Here is an 18,672-nt window from a genome sequence, read left to right on the forward strand (position 1 = left end):
TCTTTCTTTCTTTCTTTTTTACACTTTTTGCTGCACTGTTTTTCCAGAGTTGTCCTTTGCACAAAGTAGAAATTGATTGATCATGTTTTTAAATCTCATCTGCCTTTGCATAAAACAAATGTTTCAGAGTTATTTACACAAATCACGGCTCCTTATCACTGTCAGCGAGGAGGAGTTAGAGGCGCAGACCCCTGGATGTTGGCCAGACGGCGGGTCCATATCTTCCCACATTGTTGACACTCGGAGCTCTTAACAGCCAAGCTTGGGTTACCGATACGTTCAGCAGAAGATAACTCTTTCTGCGAGGTTTACACCGGCCAACATCAAGGCTAATGCGAAATTCAACGCCTTAAGCTGACTGGAGACATCTCTCATGGACGCAGACGCAGACGCAGCGCGGGGACGGAGGACCAGGACTGGGGGATTTGTGCTCACATAGCTGGTTGTAATAAAAACTATTTGAATTTTCATGTTGAACTTTTTGACTCTTTGTCACTGGTCGAGTATCATTTATAATATAGGCTTTTGTGCTGTAGTTTAAATTTGGGAGGTAAGTGCAAAGTAGGGCATTATTACTAACAACACTGTGGATTACAATAGCTTTAATATGAGCCCTGATAATAAGAATAAATACAATTAATTACCACATAATTATAAATACACATTTTGAAGTGCCCGGAGTACTTTGTGTTAATGTTTAACTTGAGTCTATTGATCACTCCCATTGAGAGGCTCTTTGACCGAGTTGTCCTGACAACTTTTAGGAGCAACAGATGAGCCCACTGCATTGTCACTGTTGTTTAAATACATTTTATGAACATATCAGGTAATAAAGAAATACTCACATTATCACTGGCGTAATTCATGGAGGCAGATGTGAAGTTTTTCATGCGTCTTTGAAAATAATTTATTGAACTTTTTTGAATTAACCCTGCAGACAGTTAATTACCATTCATGTCCGTTTTTAGAGACTATATTATATGTAGTCGCACGTATACTTATATAGATTATAGTTTCACCAATGCAGACAGATCTGAGAGTGTATTTTAAACTAATTTGCACAATTACATTATCTCATACGTGCAGAGAATGAGAGAGAGTGTCACCATTTTAAATATTGTCTTGGTCCAAAGATTTAAGCATTTTAAGAAAACATTACAACTACTGCCATTCATCATATTTACTGTTTATGATACAAGGTTAAATTATTTTTAATATACAATGTTTCAGCGCGAAATACATTTGCACGTCTGGTAATAAAATGTTTGACAATCAAATAGAGATATTTGATTTGAGTGAAATAATAAGCTCAATTTTACTCCAGAAACCTGAGAATAACGGATAATTAGACCATATCCTAATATATATTATAAATTCCATTAATATATGCGGCAGGATTAAGGAACAACCCCACTTCTGGGTCATTTTAAGTATTTTTTTAAAGGAAAAATAAAGTAAAAATCTGCCAAATCTACTCACAAGTCATGACGGTCTGTGTCCAGCAGACAGAGTTGTGTCAGGGGAGAAGAGATGTGACTCGCACCCTGCAGAGGATCACTTCAAATGAAAATAAGGCAGATTTTCAGATCTATTTCTGACCCCGGGGCATTCATTATTCAACAAGTCACGTGAACGGGCGAATTAAAATTTCAGTACATTGGAAGTGACCTCTATACGCGAATCAAATGACTTCAAATCTGTAATTGAACTAGTTGGACTTCTTAGAGTCTGCGCAAAACTGGTGCCAATCAGCCTCAACGCCATCTTCTGCACAACTGCCATGTCTGCAGCGAGGGCTGCACACAAGCTCAGGAGCTGGGGCTTTAACGTTTCTTGCACTAAACGGAGTCCTTTTTTATTTTACGTTTGCAGGCATGCTGTTAATACATTTTCTGACATGCAAGAGAAAATACTACAAAGCCACAGGACGTGGATGGTGTCACTGTGGATTTTTACTTCAGGGATTTTGGTGAATGCCATGTTTTATCTAATTTACGATTAAATGCACTGAGAGTCCATTCATTAAGACATTAGTGGCATAAATATTGTGAAGAAACCAACGGTGCCAAAGCATACTGAAAATCACACTGCATTGCGTGCACAATAGCAGCATGTTTCTGCTCATATCTGCCCCCTCTCCGCGCGCTGACAGGGGTGTTTCTGTGATGAATTGCAGAAGAGCTGTCTCTAAGAATAATTTGAGGAAAATTCATGGCTCAGATTCACACCTAAACACAGTTTTTGTTTCCGCGCTGTCTCTGGGTAAATCTCTAAAATGAGAAGAAGAAGCAGAAGAAAAAGCTGGCGGAGGTCTCAGCGCTGATGTATGGTCTGAACATTGTGTGTGTCGAGAGGTCAGGGGTCAGAAGAAGTGCTCTGAGCCGGTGATTGGCCAGAGCCGACCGTGTCCCCTGGTTGAACTCTCTATTGTTTGGATGTAGCAGGTAGTGACCAACACTCACACTCTGGTGCACTGAGGTTAGCTGAGATCTCCCTGCAATGGAAAGTAAGAACAATATGTGTGGCCGGATACATTTAACAATTTGGGTTCGGTGTAATTCCCGTATCAGCAGCAAAGCCTGCAACATAGAGCCAACAGCTGACCCCTGCCTCATGTTTCTACAACTTCTGATTTAAATCCAGCAAAATGAGCATGACGTCCATGCACATTTTACGGATTAGTATTTCAGCCAATTGGACATGGAAATACAAAATGGAATCAAGCATGTGAACATATTTTATCTAAACTATTGTACATGTGGATACATTTCTTAGAAATGACTTAATCCTGAAAAGATCGCACATGTTCAGTGGTCGAGACGTCTCCCCCCAGTATAAATCTTACACTTCAAGAGGAATCGTGCAACTTTGACCCCTGATGAACAAGTTAATCCTCTCAGCTCATCTCAGAAAATATAATAAACTGTCTTTTATCTATTCAGATAAAGTCAGAAGGATCAGTGAAGTCATTTTCAAGAGTAGCGCAGTAAATTATCCAAATGCTCAGATACGTTATCACAGTTTTACGCACGCATCTCCAAAATGATTCAACTGCTTCAAATAAAAGATACACCATTAAAAAAAATAAAAAATCGCAGAGTCTGAACTGAAATGAAAGCAAACAGTATGAAATTATATTGTTTAGCTTTGAAATTGGAATTCCTAAAATTAGGAATGCATGAAAAAATAAATTCATAAATGTCACGTTACGCACGGCTTGTTGCGCTCAGATCAAATCAGGATTTGCAATGAGAAAATATCCAAAGCCATGTCAGCCTTATAAGTGAAGTACATATTTATTTCACAGGGACATTTTTTTGATCCTACACTAGCCTACATCACAACGGTCATTACTGAGACAGCACATACAAATATTCACAGTTTAGAACACAGCACAACATGGGACGCACTATAGCACAAATAAAACTAGACCTTACAACACCGACGAACAGAAATCTACTTGACGAAATGCTTTGCTTATTGTGCCTTCATTATGATTTGTCTATGTACATTAATGTGGAAGTCACCTGGACTACATTCAACAGTAAACCAACCCACTCAAACACACAAACTACACTGTTATTCTGACTGATGCCATAGCTCTAAAACAGCCGTCTGGTTTCCTACACAGGCATCTATAGAGTCTCGCTAAATATCTTTCAAGTATATTAGAACTTTCCATGAGCAATAATACAAAACAGGAGAACAATAATCAAACAGAACATAGAAAAATGAGTTCAAACTTACTTTCACCTCACTCAATTTTAACTGTAATGATACATTTTGATCCAAGTCCTACGGTTTGAGTGTGCGTAATCCTTCTTTCATAATAATAAACAAATATATAAACACTTCAGTTGCCACCGTGGCAATTAAAGGTGAATTTCAAGCTTATATGAAGAGGGCGAGGACGACCGGAGAGGGAAAGGGTACAAAGGACGTGACAGGGGCCCAATGGCAGAGGCAAGGTGAAAGAGATAACACCATGTGTGTAAAATACTGAGAATCGGGTCCAACAAATTCCACTTGAGTTATTTGCCATCTCAGTCTGGATTGGGGTTTTTGTGGGGTCGGGGGTTCGTTCATGCACTATAGACCTGCGGTGCACGGCGTGGGGACAAGCTGCTGGCCTGTTTTGATCTGCTGCTGCTGCTGCTGCTGGGGCCCCGAGGCTGAGGACGAGGCCGAGCTGGAGGAGCGGATCTTGGTGTTGGGAAGCTTGTGCTCCTTCTTCCACTTCATCCTCCGGTTCTGAAACCAGATCTTGACCTGGCGCTCGGACAGACACATGGTGTGTGCAATCTCCACCCGTCTGCGCCGGGTCAGGTACCGGTTGAAGTGGAACTCCTTCTCCAGCTCTAGAGCCTGCTGGCGGGTGTAGGCAGTGCGGGACCTCTTGGGCACTCCTCCATTGTAACTGGCACTGACTGGAGGGGGGAAAAAGCCATACACAGGCAAGCAAGCAGGTGTTACATGCAGGCTGATAGCGTTTATTCCAATCCCATATTCCTCCACTGGACGCATTATACAAGGCTGGGAGACTATAAAACATTTCTGGTTCTGGTGGGAAATTGCAGCCGCTCTGTTTGTTTTATTCTCTGTCTTGTTTCAGTTTACGGACATGACCTTAATGTGAAGATGCCGAGTGTATAAGCACTCGCATCCAGGGACAGATCAAGCTTAGAAATGATTAACAAAACAGCGGGGTCGGATATTACAGTTTGGCTCGGCTCCAGTGGTGGAGGTAGTTTGGGTTAAAAAGCAACAAAGGCACATGGCCCCGACAGACGAACATAGGCAATAAAATTTACGAGGGTCCTTAATTACCGACCCTGCTGCTCGATAGTCGTAAATTGCTGTTGTAAGGGCTGCTACTAGTATTGCCTCAATAGGCTCGCGTGTGTTCCAGTGGTTGTTTCTCAGTGGTTCTGCTATTTAACCGTGACGATAACTCACCGTTGCTAACGTGGACCTTTTTCATCCAAGGATACACCACCGGCTCCTTGCCCTTCGCTACGCCGGGATATACCTCACTGGCAAGGCTGCAGTCTTTGCTGGCATTTGCCCCTGCGCCACCGTCTGGGGCCGCGGCGAGGCGAGGTCCGTGGTTCTGTGGAACCGGCTGCGGTTGTGCATGATGCCCGTCGCTGAAATCATCGAGTCCAGCGGCGGGGACGTTACCGTAGTCGTAGCCCGATTCCGTGTAGTTTGACCTCGGATAGGATGGTTCGTCGTGATGGGGGAAGCCCGTATCTTTTGGCCGCTCGTAGTAATCACCGGGGTTAGGGATGTATCCGCTCTGCTGATATTCGTCGCATGGAGGAAAGGAAGGCTCGATATAGTTGGAGTTTATCAAGTAGGAACTCATGGTCATTAATTTGTGAAGTGCAACAATACTAATTTTTATCGCGCTGTCGTTTTTCTGATCTCCACAAAACCCTCCTACTCCCTGTCAAATGTACAAAGTTGCCTGGTCACGTGTGAAGCGCCACCAATCACCGCGTGTCCTGTGGGCATCATGTAAACAGGAACCAATGGAAAGCATGGCACTGGTACCACCAACACTGGTCGGACTGGCTTACGTTGGTGTTTTCCTTATTAAATCACAGTATATAAAGCAAAACCAATCAACTAACTTGTTTACTGCATGAGGCCAAACTTGTGTGGGTGAGGCTTTCCTGCAGGAGGAAAAAAATAGAGCTGCTCTGAAACAGAAAGTGAATATGAAAATCCAGCCCTGGGAAAATACTGTTATCCACAAACAAAAGACAGACAGAGATTTCTGACACTCAGAGACACGAGAGTGGTGTCTGAGTTTAAACTACGTCGCATCCTAATAAACGGATGGAGACGCAAAGAAACGCAGGTTGATGTGATAACAGAGAGTGGAAGGAGGTGTAGGCTGGATGAGCCTGTTCACATGGCCGAAAAGAGAAAAGAGGAGAAGAGACGCTCCCTGACCAAACACTGACGAGCCGCTGCTCCGCGGACATCCACGCCTGCATATAAAGCAAATGACCTGTCAGGAAAACCTGCTTAATACCCGCTTATGACACACACACACCACAACAACAACACAACCTTCTTCGCTTCTCAAGTTGCACGACTGTGCACATGAACATGGCCCATCTTCTGTTCATTTCATGCTTTGAAATGAAATTACGACCAGAACATAGAAACAACTTCAAGCCTCTTATTAATTCAAACCAAACTTATCTGACACTGACCGCATGTGTATCACGTCTTATCACCTCTTCAGTGTTAAATGCCATTGACATCCATCCAAAATAAACTGGACAAACACTTGTAGTCGTAAAAGCAGAAGCCAAAACAAACAATAGGAATTGAAGCCAGATCATTTAGTGAGATGTGTCAGAATTGCTGTGTACAGCACAGATAACCTCTCATCTAATAAATACTTCATATTTCATTTATAATAATTTTCTATATTTTAAAATACAAAAATACATTTTCCTATTGTTTTTTTTTCTTAACATGTATAAATTTGCAAGATTTTGGTTGACATTCTCTGCTGCGCTTCCTGCCTTTACTGTAAACAGCAAAGGCTGCACAGAAACACTGTCACATGCTGCAAGAGTGAAAATATGTTTTGGAGATAATAATGATAAAGAATTAAAGTAATAGTGGCAGTGTTATGTTTAATTTTTAGTGTGGAAACTGTGCAGTTTTATGATTAATTATGAGTTAGGTTAAAAAATATAATTTAAAAAATAAACTACAATTTTGGATGTAGGTGTTGCTGAGGTGTAGAATAAATATAAACGTCTCTGACCGTGCTCCTCGCCACCAGCCGTCACGTCCAGGTCCCGTCTCCTCTCCATGTCCGAGGTGGCTCACTGTATCTGTGTCCCTTGAAGATGCAGCAGCTCTTCACAAAGCTGTTCCACACTGTCCACGTCAACAAGGCCTCTGCGTGGAGAAACAAGAGGCCAAACTTCGGAAATATTGAAAGCACTCTTTTCTCTCCTTTTTTTTCTCCCCCTGGTCCCCTCTCTTTCTATTCTCTCCCCTAAACAGAGATAACTTCTGCCTGACCCCAAAGTGACACCGTTTCCATTTTGTTTCTGATTAATCTTGCCCATTGACAGTCTTTGTTAAACAACAAGGCGTGCCCCCTTCTCCAAAGAGGCGACATTTTCATATCTGTTAGACGCAGTGACCTGGGATTCACCCCGGACTTGGACTTCAGTTTTTCAGGGTCTGTTGGGGAGCACTTATAGCGCGGGGTCAGCACCCAAGGGAGGTCCCCCAGAGATTCTTTAAAAAAAAAATGTGTAGAAGAGCTGCAACTATGTAGAAAAATCACACTTGGAACTATCTGAGAAAATCTGTGTGGAATGGAAGTTGCAGCTGCAGAAGTGGCTGTATACTAGGCTGTATAATTATAAACATTTCTTTTTTCTTTTCCAGATTTGTTTCTGTAATCCTAGTTTTTATTTTTTTTGGATATGCTGATGCTGAAGACGCAAAACGGGTGAATTCTTCTTTTACTCAGCAGCCATATAGAAGAACGAAGGAATGGAGGGAGAGGCCTTTGGTCTTTGCTTTTCATGAGGGAAAAATGCATTTTTGTTGTGTGTATTATTTTTTTCTTACTCATGTTAGCACACTGTTGCTGTGAGGCAGAGGTGCTGTTGTTCTGTGTGTCTTCCAGGCTGCTTGACTCGTTGTAAATGGCAGCTGGTGTACTGTCTACCATATATCCACTGTATCCTTATGGCCGAGAGACCACCTGAGAGGCAATATGTCAACATAATGTCAGCGGTAAGACGACTTCACATGATATCTAAATTTACAGTCTGCTGCCATTCTATTATATATAGTCCCTGTATAAATATGGGCCAGGTCATCTCGGCTATTATCCACTTACTGTAAGTTATCCTAGCGTGGATAACGGTCGTGTTTTTACAGGTCAGTCTACTTGTTGCTGTGTGGACCAGTTTTTTTTCCTATTCGACTGTGAATAACTTCATTAAAACATTACAACCTATAGGAAGCAGTTTAGATAACAAGCGAAATGCCTATGTTATCACACGCGGGCCTATGTGCTGCTGCTGCTGCTGTGTTTGGATGCTATAAAGCATCTGGAAATATCTCAAACACCTCAGTTTATAGCGAAATATAATAGGACCATAATCATCCAATTGACCGTTGGACTAAAAAAAGGAAAAGGTGCAGCATCTGGAAACCACATTGGACCAGTTTGTTCTATCTGAGTAATTTTCCACAAAATTTAAAGACCCATTTTCCTGTTGACGTTGAGAAAGAAAGAAAAACAGTTAGAGGCTGGTGTTGGAGATTTTGATTTCAGGAGAAAATAAGCTATAACATGCCGGATCACGGTGTTCCCCTTCAGAGCCAGTGCTGTGAAGTGAAGGTCTATTTAAGCAATATACATCACGCTGACAGTTTACTGTAAATTTAGATTATCAGAGAAGTGCTGGGACGATGGTGACAGATTGCAGATGGCTCTCACAAGGTCTCTTGTCTATCCGGAGTCCTGCATGACGGGCGGGATAAAAAATCCCCTCTGCATCCAAGATGTGCCAAGACAACAGCTTTCATGGCTTTATGGAAATATCTTCATATAGGTAAACACTGGTAATAAGGTATTTTTTCTCTCCTACACTGTGAGTGGCCTTTATAGCACTTGGTTATTAAAGCCAGGCTCGCACACACACACACGCAGGGAGCAGAGCGGTGGCCAGCTCTGACCTGCAGCTGCTAACTTTGATCACACTTATAAAACAGTGACCTTCAGAGAGAGGAGAGGTGCAACAGCCACGTCCTTATTCCTGAGAGGCAGCAGAGTGCTGCAACTTCAAGTGCTGAAGTAGAAATTGAGATTTTTCAAAACAGTAGCAATGCAACTCATCAACTTAATGTCGCCAAAACTAAAAAGCCATGTGCGCAATGACTGCTGCAGAAACTGTGTTTAAATGGATCAGATGCATTTTTAAAAGTTGAATCAATCAGATTGTGGATTCTGAGAGGAGATGTGCAACATGGCCGCAGTAAATATTTGAATTAAAAGAAGTGAAAACGTGAATTATTTCTCACTATCTTAAGCAAAGCAGAAAATCAACCCTGTATTAAGAGAATATGAATGTGGTCTGGTTTATGCTGCAGCTCGTTGGGCCGCTTCTAATCTCACTGACCATTAGAATACAAATACAAAGAACTAAGTTGTGAGCGAAAGTGATGTTTCTTCTTTTGATTTTTTTTTTTGAACATTATTTGCTTGTTGTCTAACTTGTTGTGTACAAAGCGGATTACGGGAATATCTGTGAACGTGTTTAACTTCTATATATGTGAAATATCTTGCTTTTTTCTTTATTTATTTCTTTTTTGGTGATTCCGGAAAATAAGGCGTTTCCTTTTGTAATGATTTTATGTTGACAATAAAAATAAAAAACCCTGAAAACGAAAGTGACAATATGTTGTGTTTTATTAGTTGGTTTCATCAGAGGAGCTCCACCAGGAGAGTTGTATCGCTCTAGTTGTATGTTAAATAAATATTTAATTTTATTATTAAAAAAAAACTCTTTGAGCTTTTGTTATTATGTTTTACATTTTACAAGAGATGGTTTACTTCATGTTTTTGATACAAAAATGTTGATGTTCTTGGTGTCTTTTGGATTTTAGCCAATTTTTTTTTGTATCTATATCTTTTATTTTTCTATTGCGCCTTCACACATCTGACCATCGACAGCTTAACTCGCAAAAAGAAATAGATTTTTCAACAGCGCTTCAACGGGCCTGTATGGTGAAAAATAAATATTCACAGGCTACATATTGACAAAAAAATATCTCCATTTGAGCTTTCTCTCTATGGTTCACAAAAACATCTGGGCCATCTCTGTTTTCCTAAAAGGCTCCTATTCAGCTTATCAGGAAGAGAGGGGCTAAATGTTTTTTAAGGGGTCGGGAGCGCAGTTTGGGGGCTGTGGGCCTTCCCATTACCCTGTGACCGGGTCGAGAGTATCAATCCTCAAAATGCAAATTTTGCCCTCGTCCCTAAACATATCAAATGCAATTTATTCAAAAGAAATTCACCAATCAACCGCCCTAATAAAACGCCAGCCACTCAATCTTGTTGCCGGGGACGGGTGGGGGGTCCCCTCCCCCCGGTTCCAAACGCGAGGTCACCGCGCTTCCAGGGTTCACCTGGAGTGCACCGTGCAACATATGTAATTCAAAGCTATTCTCTCTTTTGTGTGGAGAGTCAAGATCGCTATTATAAGGCTGGCATCAAGCTCCGAGTGAACAGATGACTGAGACTTGTTCAGCGGGTAAACTTTTGACCCCAATTTTTCCTCCTCTTCTGCAGCTACCTCGCCCTCATCAGTCCCAGCCCACTGAGATATCTGGATCTCTTGAAACGAAAAAAAAAGAAAAAAAATCATCTGAACAGTGTGCGCACCTCTCGCCATCGAGATCATCATTTTCACAAATTTCATAATTAGAAAAGATGCCAACACAAGAGCTGAAATGCAATTGTGGCTTTGTGGCGTTTCCAACGTGGGAGTGAGAAGACAAATCCAACGGGCTCCTACTCAAGACTAATAGGGCCGTAAAATATGCAAATCATTCATTAGCTTTATAGAAGCAACCAGAGCAGCCAAAAGTCTTTGTTGGAGGCAGCACCTTAAGTTACACTGCGCCTCTCTCTCTCCCTCTCTCTCTCTTCCTCTGCACACTCTTTTCCTCCAGTGCAGGATGTTACCACAGGCGCTGCGTCCTTTGGTAAATTCATTTATTACTATGCATTATGCTTATAGGCAAAGCCACGCATACGTGTCATTAACGCGCGCGCGTGTGTGTGTGTGAGCGCTATAGCGTGGATGTGTGAGTGCTTTTCCTCTCTCCATACAGCAGGGTGACAGTGAACTTGGCCTAAAGCGAGCTCTGCTGGTGGCTCTGAGAGGATGCAGATTTATCTTTGGTGCTGTGGCTGACCTCCAGATGAACCTACAGCGCTCCCCTCTCTCCCTCTCTGCCTGGCAATATGCCGCACATGGGGCCCTGTCGAAATCTCTCCTTTTGAAATATTGGCAAAAAAAGGGGGTTTTAATTTCCAAATAGCCGCATTCTCAGTGTCTTTATTTTTTATTTTGAAAGTGTCCAAAATCAAAGTGGAAGGAGAATACATTCGCATCTTGTCGAAGTGGTGACTTCCTCACACAACAATGCACGAAATGTGTTCAGCAATAAAAAAGCGAGGGGTGCTTGCAATATGGTTGGATTGCTTCATGTAATTTGAAAATCAATGCAACCGCCAACTTTGTTTCCATTTGATTTTTTTTTTAAATCCCCCTGCTTTCCAATAATTTATTCTCAAAGGTGATTAGATCTGTTGCAGAGCTCGAAAAGCCTTGAGAAGATTAGAAGCTGCGCAGTGAGAAGGAAATGTATTAATTTGAATATACCTGTTTTTTCTGAATGGTTGGAATAGTTCGTTATATTTACTGAGTGCTGTAGGCCTTTGCAGCAAAATAAAAGGAGGAAATATTTAATTTTAGGTTAAAATGGCACCGTTGACTTTTGCAGACCAGGCAACGCAACAGCGAGTTTACAAAAACAAAACGAAGTTTCTATTTTCCTCATGGTTAGCAGCCAAAAGTGGCGAGACACAAATAGGATTTGTCCCCTGTCAAATTATTTGGTTGTTTTCGAGCATATTTAGTCTGGACGTTTCCCATCAGGAACACACGCCTCGAGTCCAATCCTGCACACATGCAAAATATCAGGAAAAGAAAAAAGATAAAGGCCAATGCGTCCAAGAAAAGTGACAGTTTTGTGTTTTTTCCGCTACTGTGTTGTGGGATCAGTTCTGTGGCACTGCTGACCGCTCTGACCACGGCTCTGGTCGGACAAGAGGTCACCACAAAGCGAGAGTGACTCTTTTTTTTGAGAGGTCATCTGAACTTTTCAACCCCAAACACAAAACGCCTGGGCTGACACAAAACGGAATTCCTTTTCAGATGTCTCCCTGCTGTTGTTTGTTCCCATGTTGTGTTTACTTGACACTGTTTACAGCCTGTCCTGGAGCCATGTACTGCGGTGCCAACATGTGGGAGCGCAAAGCAGCAGCAGCAGCAACAAGAGGAGCAACTTTTTTTCCAGGGATGGACCATACAACTTCCAAAAGTCATCAGCACATGCAGAATCCAATCAGACGCAGCTAGCTGTAAATGTGTAGGCCTGCATTAGCGCTTAACTTTATCAAGGAAATCTACACACTCCACACACCCCTTGGAAACTTTCTGGCTCACGGTCTGTGAATTCTCCAATGTAATAAAACGACAACAACTAGAAGTTTGTGGGGGTGGAAATGGACACAGAGATAATTATCCAACATGTAAAAATGGATTATGAGTTACACCACAGATGGAGGGAAACAAGTTACACGGGGAAGGAAGCAATTAAATAGCCATGAGCCGGACCCAACCCTGCGCAACATCTGCCGAGACCAGTATTCAGCACTGCACAACTGACAAATTAGTGTAATGGACTAATAGGGACGGATAGAGGGAGCGAATACAATAATAAGGCTGTCTAACACAGGCTGACTGTTCTCAGGCTACCGGCTAGTCTGCAGAAACTTACCCAGAGACGCGGTCCTCATCCTGGGGAGCGTCCGGTCCATACTGAGGCAGACTGAGCAATAGAGACGGTCTGTACCGGTCAAGTAACACTTACAGCCTGCAAAGAGAGAGTCAGACGAAGCCTCGCCGTCAGTGCGATTATATGTTATGTGCAATATACTGTCAACTCCCCAAAACCATAAAACTTACTTTAATGGCTACCACGTGACCGTTTATGGCCAGTGAGCCTATCTGGCCGCGCTCCGGATGATTTTTACGATCTAATTCATAGACAAAACCCCCCATTCATTTAGCACCCAAATGTCAGAGAGCCAGAATCGGCCCTAATAAAGTTTACAGCTTGAAAAAGTCGAGCTGAGTCCCCGGGAATAGCCCAGGAGTCTGTGCGTAAGGGGACGGCCGGGCCCCAGGAGCCTGTGTAGTGGCCAAGGACCCCAAAAAGCCCCCAGCTTCAGAGAAAGGTGAGTAAAACTAGAAACTTTCATTCAAGGGGGACCTGTTGAATTCAAACAGATTTTAATTGACTAAACTGAACCCTTTTTTGACACGTCATTCAAGTGGCTTACAGGTTTTTGGGGGAAAAAGAGGGGGGCAAACTCCGACTTTTCACCTTTCACGCACGCAGAAATTTCCCAAAAAGCGCATTAGATATTTGACAAAAACGTACACTCAGCTGTGATATTGCCGTTCCAGTAGAAAGTTTATTATGTCCACCATCATCATCATCATCATCATTATTATTATCATTATTATAGTATATTCTCGACTTCCAGTCTTTGAAAAACATTTACAAAAAGCTTATCACGATGGAGTTATACACATAGGCAATGAAATTTTCCGTGGGAGCCTCCACATAGAAACAGCTAGAAAACAAGGACAAAACACGCTTCTTCTTCTTTTTTTTTCTTTTTTTTTTACTAAGATGTTGCGTCCAGGTGAACAATGCAAACAGCTCCTGCAAAGAAAGGAAGGAAGAAAGAAAAAGATACAAGGCACAGCTACTGTACATACACTGACTGAGTCGGCACCTCTGTCCATACATGTGTTCACAACGCACACAATAACCACACAAGGCTTGAACTTCTGCTGGCTCTACTTTTGGAAGCAAGTTATCTGACAAGTTGGTACAATACATCAAACAAATAAATACAGACATATACAGTACATACATAGAAAAACGAAGGCTAAACACAAAGGCAGCTCAACCTCAACCCTCTATTTGGTAGGCTGTTATTGTTCTGAGTGCATCACACAACTTTGACTGGATTCATCTGCGGTAGGTAGGAAGCATTTCAAGCTTTGACGTTTTTTTTTCTTTTTCTTATTTTTTTTGTCGTCTGAACAAGAAATAATTTAAACAAACATTTATTTTGTTTCTTTTTCCTCTAAATCTAGACAGAACTGTACATAATGCATTTTTTTTTACTCACATAAGCATTACCACGGTGGAAATAAAAAGGAAATAATATTAAGGGATATAATGGGACTGTTGTTGAACATACAGTGGGGCTGTATGGGGTGTCCCCCCGTCCCGCACACAGCCCCGTTAACAAGTCTCTGCGCTTGTTGTAGGAGGTGGAGGAGGAGGAGGAGGAGAAGTTGATATGACAATCTTTGTTTTTATTTTTATAGTGCTCGTTATCAGTGAGGGGGTTAGAGGAGCGAATATCAAGGCCTGTAGCCTCCCCCGCCCGCAGCCGCCATGCTCATGCTCTTCAGCTTGTTGTCCTTCTTCCACTTCATCCTGCGGTTCTGAAACCAGATTTTGATCTGTCTCTCTGAGAGGCAGAGGGCATGGGCTATCTCGATCCTCCGCCTGCGGGTCAGGTAGCGGTTGAAGTGGAACTCCTTCTCCAGCTCCAGGGTCTGGTACCGGGTGTAAGCAGTCCTGGCTCTCTTCCCCTCTGGTCCTGACAATTCTTTTTTTTTTTTTTTTAAACAACAAGAAACACGTGAGATACAGTAGATGTTATTTTGAATAAATACACAGTTCAAGCTTTTGTTTTTGGCCACGTATCGATAATAATTTACATTTCCTGACTGATTTGATTCTCAACACGTCTGAAATGGCGCTCAGCAAGATCCAAAATCATGCAAAAACAAATAGCAAAGTAAAAAATACACACTTTTAACCTTTTTCAGATGCAGCTTGCGAAAATTAATTAACGCAATAAAAATGTGCAAAAATGTGAGATATACCTGTGACTAAAACTGTGCAGAATAAACAAGTAAATGCGTACATCCTGTGCATCATCTCTAGATTTTAAACTTTACAATTATAGCCTGTGTTTTCAGTAAATGATCCCGTAGTCTACCTGGTCTATGGTGACAGGACCAAACAGGTGAGAGGCGCATAGCAAAGTGCACTTATTCTCATCTTTTCGATGCAAAAGGCGAAATAGTCCAATTTAGCTCAGATTTTTCTCGTAGGACTAGAGTCCCATAATAAGATAGCAACGAGATAATTCATTTTCCAAACAACAACACAGTGCCAGCTCTCTCAAATCAACACAAGATCTTTTTAAAAAGCACTTTACCATGACTTATGTGGAGTTTTCTCATCCACGGGTAAATCTGAGGCTGTGTCGAGTCGGTGACATTTTGAGGAGTTGTCGGTGCACTTCCCGCAGGCTTCTCGTCCTCCAGGGGGGAAGCTTTGGACACACAGTCCCGGCCGAGCAGCAGCGTGCCTCCGTTCGAGCTCGAGCACGGGGTTGAGCACGGGGTCGTTATGGAGTTCTTCACGGCTCTCTGTTGAGAATGAGTCTCGGTGACCGGGGACGAGCTGGCGACCGAGGAGCACGGTAGAGGGTCAGGTGGTGGCGATAGAGACGAAGTCCCGGTGCTGCTGGCGGACTGAGTGTACCTGACCGGCTCCACCGAGGGAGTCGTCGCCGCTGAGTGACTCGGGGAGTATCCCGGTGTCCGCTCGCTGCCCACAAAGTGTCCGGTCCCAGCCCGCCCGACTGTTAGGTCCATCCCGTTGTAGCCATAGCCGTACCTGCTGGAATGCATGGCTGTTGAGTCTCTGTATTGCTCGTTTGCCGTACTATGGTCTCCATAATTATGTAACTGGAAGTCCGCGCCATTGGGATAGCGACCGCAGAATGAGTTCACAAAATAGGAGCTCATTTGTTGACAATTCCACCGTTTGCCCGTTGTAGGTGTTGTTGTTGTTGTTTTATTATTTGGAGGTAAAATAGCATAAACCTGTGTGCTTGATTTGTGGCTCTTATGGTTTAGCGCGTCCTATAGCACCCTTGCACAATTTATGATGAATTATGGAAATGAGTGGGACATGGACTTGATTCTCTCTTACGTAGGCACCCAAATATGGGGTACGGCGGAGTATCACGTGCTTTTGTTGACCAGTCGTAAATCCTGCTTGGTGACCTCCAGAGGTAAACTCGTGCACGCAGGAAATACTGGGTGGGATGAGAGGGGCGCGCGCCTCCATGCGCTCGTGGCTCGGGCAGGCTCAGAGCAGGGGCTCTGGTGTTTTGGATTGTCGTGGTGCGCCATCCTCTGGCTCAACTGCGGCACTGCCCGTCTGCGGCGCTTTTCTGAGGCGTGGGCTCCGGCACGGGGTCATTCAGAGGTTAACGACCATTGCGGCAAAAACCAACGGGCTCCTAAACAATACAACAAGTGACATGCTGAGAGTGCAATCTCTGCGAGGGTAGTGTACAGAAATAATTCGATCAGAGTCTGTTATGCACGTTATGAAAGGCGATGAGTGCAAATAGTCTGTGCAGTTAATAGAATAAAAGCCCGTTCAAAAGAGGGCTGCGTTTTTTTTTCATGTTTTTTTTCTCTTCTTCTTTTAATCATAAAACAAGTGAAGAGGCGCACATGTGGGAAAAGTGTAATGAATAAATGTTTGGGGGAAAGATAAAAGCTAAACACCACATTATCGAGTGATGCCACAGAGACGGAGCCGTTCCAGGCCGGTCCTCAACGCCACTTTGAAAAATGAATAACTGTGAATATGCTCTATATATGAACACACATCCAACCACTTTACTGACTCTATGAGACGGTTCAGATTTAACGATGGCAAACAACAAGCACTTGGAAGATATTACGACCGTTTTGGACGTAACGCGGCGTTATTTCGGCGCCTCCTCTGTCATGTTAACTTTTTAACAGTCACTCTGAACAAGCTGCACTTGTGTGAGAAATGTCACCACAAGGTCGACAATAACATGGAATATCTTCTTTCTTTATTTTATTTTTTTTACAGGCTGCTGAAGAACCCGGAGCCTTTAAATGTCACTTTAGAAAAACAAAGACAAAATATACAAATTAGAAAAATATAAGAAACGCTCAAATGAGGCCTCTGTATTTGAAATGTCGAATTTAAAAGAAGGGGAATATTTTACTTGTAGACTATGTTGAACCTTTTTTTTCTTGCAAATATAGCAACACAAACCGTGCATATTTATGGTATTTTTGCTTCGTGTGTGTAACACTGTTAATACACAGCGTCCCTATGATTTTCTACTGCTCATTTTCCACTTGAAAAATTAAGAATTGAAGAATTAAAACTTAGATTTTCTGCTATTTTAGAGAAACAGTGTGAAAACAATCGTGTGTTTGGTCACTGGTAATTTTCATGGCAAGAAAGTATAAAAGCAAAAACAGATTTGTTGAAGAAGAAATATTTAGAGTACTGCTGCGTTCAAACACTTTGACAGAAATCTTCCCGTCTTTGCGTAATTTTGTGACCTGGCCTACATTGAATTAAAAGTGTAAATCAGCTCTACTATCCTGCATAGCTTCTAATAGTCGCCTCCTCCAGCGCTCTTCGTTTGCTTTTCTCCTTGTGGAATTTTTATGGCACCTTCGCCTGTCGAAAACAGTGACTTGTCCTCTGGTTTCCCCCCACATGCAATTTCCCCAGAGCAGCACAATCACCTAACACAAGCCCGATCCTGCGTTACTGACAAAAACACTGAGATGTACATTATTTATTCTGTTCCAGGTATGTGTGCCCTTTGCGCTAACGGACCCCCAGAAGGCACGCAGAGAGTGAATACCGAGCTCCTACACATCCAGTGGGCCCGCAATAAGTAGAGAGCAGACCCACACCAAGTGTCTGTTGACTTAACAATCGTCCCCCGAACAGCTGATTTATGGCTGGCCAATGGCAACAAAGTTCCCACGAAAAAGATTTCCCCCGAGCCGAGGAAGGGACACACCCAGGAACTAACTATAAGGACCAAAAGGAAGGAGAGGAAATAAGTGAGTGCGCACTGGTGTCAAATGTGGAGCGCTGGGAGCGAGGGGGTCAGTGCTGCAGGAAAAAGGAGGGCAGTGCACTCTGCAGGCATCCCAGCACACTAGCACCCGTTTGCCTGAGAATATACAATTCAATTATCACAATATTTAAATTCTTTCTTTTTTGCATAAATATTATTGCACGATTGAAACTAGCAGCGTTTCAGAATATTTATGATATTTTACCTAAATACGACTTCAACATAATAACAGTAGTCTATTCCATTATGGTGTTAGGGACAACAGCAGACAGAGCATGCACTTCCTCGCTACTCATCAATGCACAAGCACATATATGTTTGTTTTTGCAATATATGCCAAAAAAAATTTTTTTTAATCTGAAAACAACCAACGTTGTGTCCAAATATGGGCTAAGCAAGGTGGGAAACGAAAGTGTATTTCGATATGCATTCACATCTGCATCAGCTCCACACAGAACCTGTTTGTTTGACCGTCTAATGATATATGACATGACGTAAATCACCGCAGTGTCACAACACTGTAAATTACAGGCTCCTCGCAGTGACAAACAGAAATATTTAGACATGCCGAATTCCACTGACAGAGACTTCCCTGCATGCGCGACATTTACCACTTATCCAGTCCCTAAAATAATCTTCTTTGTTCTCTTATCTCCATCTCCCAATGCAATTGACAGTAAACTCAAGCCTGCACGCACACAAGAGCATTATGCATGAACACACAAGTACAGAGTTGTCTGACGTCCTGTTCGCACCACAGACATTTGCAGCAAAACCTGCAA

The 18,672-nt window shown here is 42.6% G+C and overlaps 3 protein-coding genes and 1 long non-coding RNA gene across 6 annotated transcripts in view; 1 reads left to right on the plus strand and 3 right to left on the minus strand.

Moving 5' to 3' along the window:
* LOC146979024 (uncharacterized) overlaps nucleotides 1–468 on the plus strand; it is a 1,102-nt gene extending 634 nt beyond the window's left edge. Inside the window, exon 3 of the long non-coding RNA XR_015037149.1 lies at nucleotides 128–468. This is a non-coding gene — a long non-coding RNA (uncharacterized LOC146979024). The remainder of the gene's footprint in view (nucleotides 1–127) is intronic.
* The window catches only part of hoxa3a (homeobox A3a), a 25,309-nt gene extending 12,198 nt beyond the window's left edge, over nucleotides 1–13,111 (minus strand). Inside the window, exons 1-3 of one of the 3 annotated variants that reach the window (XM_085792140.1) lie at nucleotides 12,631–13,111; nucleotides 6,794–6,930; nucleotides 1,480–1,557 (exon numbers count right to left, since the gene is read on the minus strand). The gene's annotated coding sequence lies outside the window, so the exon portion shown is untranslated. The remainder of the gene's footprint in view (nucleotides 1–1,479; nucleotides 1,558–6,793; nucleotides 6,931–12,630) is intronic. The other 2 variants (XM_085792143.1, XM_085792138.1) reach the window with 2 other exon arrangements.
* Nucleotides 3,282–5,943, minus strand: hoxa4a (homeobox A4a). The gene is made up of 2 exons (XM_085792152.1): nucleotides 4,957–5,943; nucleotides 3,282–4,427 (listed from the first exon to the last, which is right to left on the minus strand). Exons 1-2 carry the CDS (start codon nucleotides 5,372–5,374, stop codon nucleotides 4,090–4,092), a joined length of 756 nt encoding a protein of 251 aa, XP_085648278.1. The 5' UTR covers nucleotides 5,375–5,943; the 3' UTR covers nucleotides 3,282–4,089.
* A 199-nt stretch (nucleotides 13,112–13,310) lies between the features above and the next one.
* On the minus strand, nucleotides 13,311–16,522 carry hoxa5a (homeobox A5a). Its single transcript, XM_085792151.1, has 2 exons — nucleotides 15,167–16,522; nucleotides 13,311–14,548 (listed from the first exon to the last, which is right to left on the minus strand). Exons 1-2 carry the CDS (start codon nucleotides 15,759–15,761, stop codon nucleotides 14,298–14,300), a joined length of 846 nt encoding a protein of 281 aa, XP_085648277.1. The 5' UTR covers nucleotides 15,762–16,522; the 3' UTR covers nucleotides 13,311–14,297.
* Between the last annotated feature and the right edge of the window lie 2,150 nt (nucleotides 16,523–18,672).

Source organism: Trachurus japonicus, chromosome 11 (assembly GCF_045865225.1).
Source record: "Trachurus japonicus isolate A0001 chromosome 11, Traja_1.0".
Classification (NCBI taxonomy): Eukaryota; Metazoa; Chordata; class Actinopteri; order Carangiformes; family Carangidae; genus Trachurus; species Trachurus japonicus.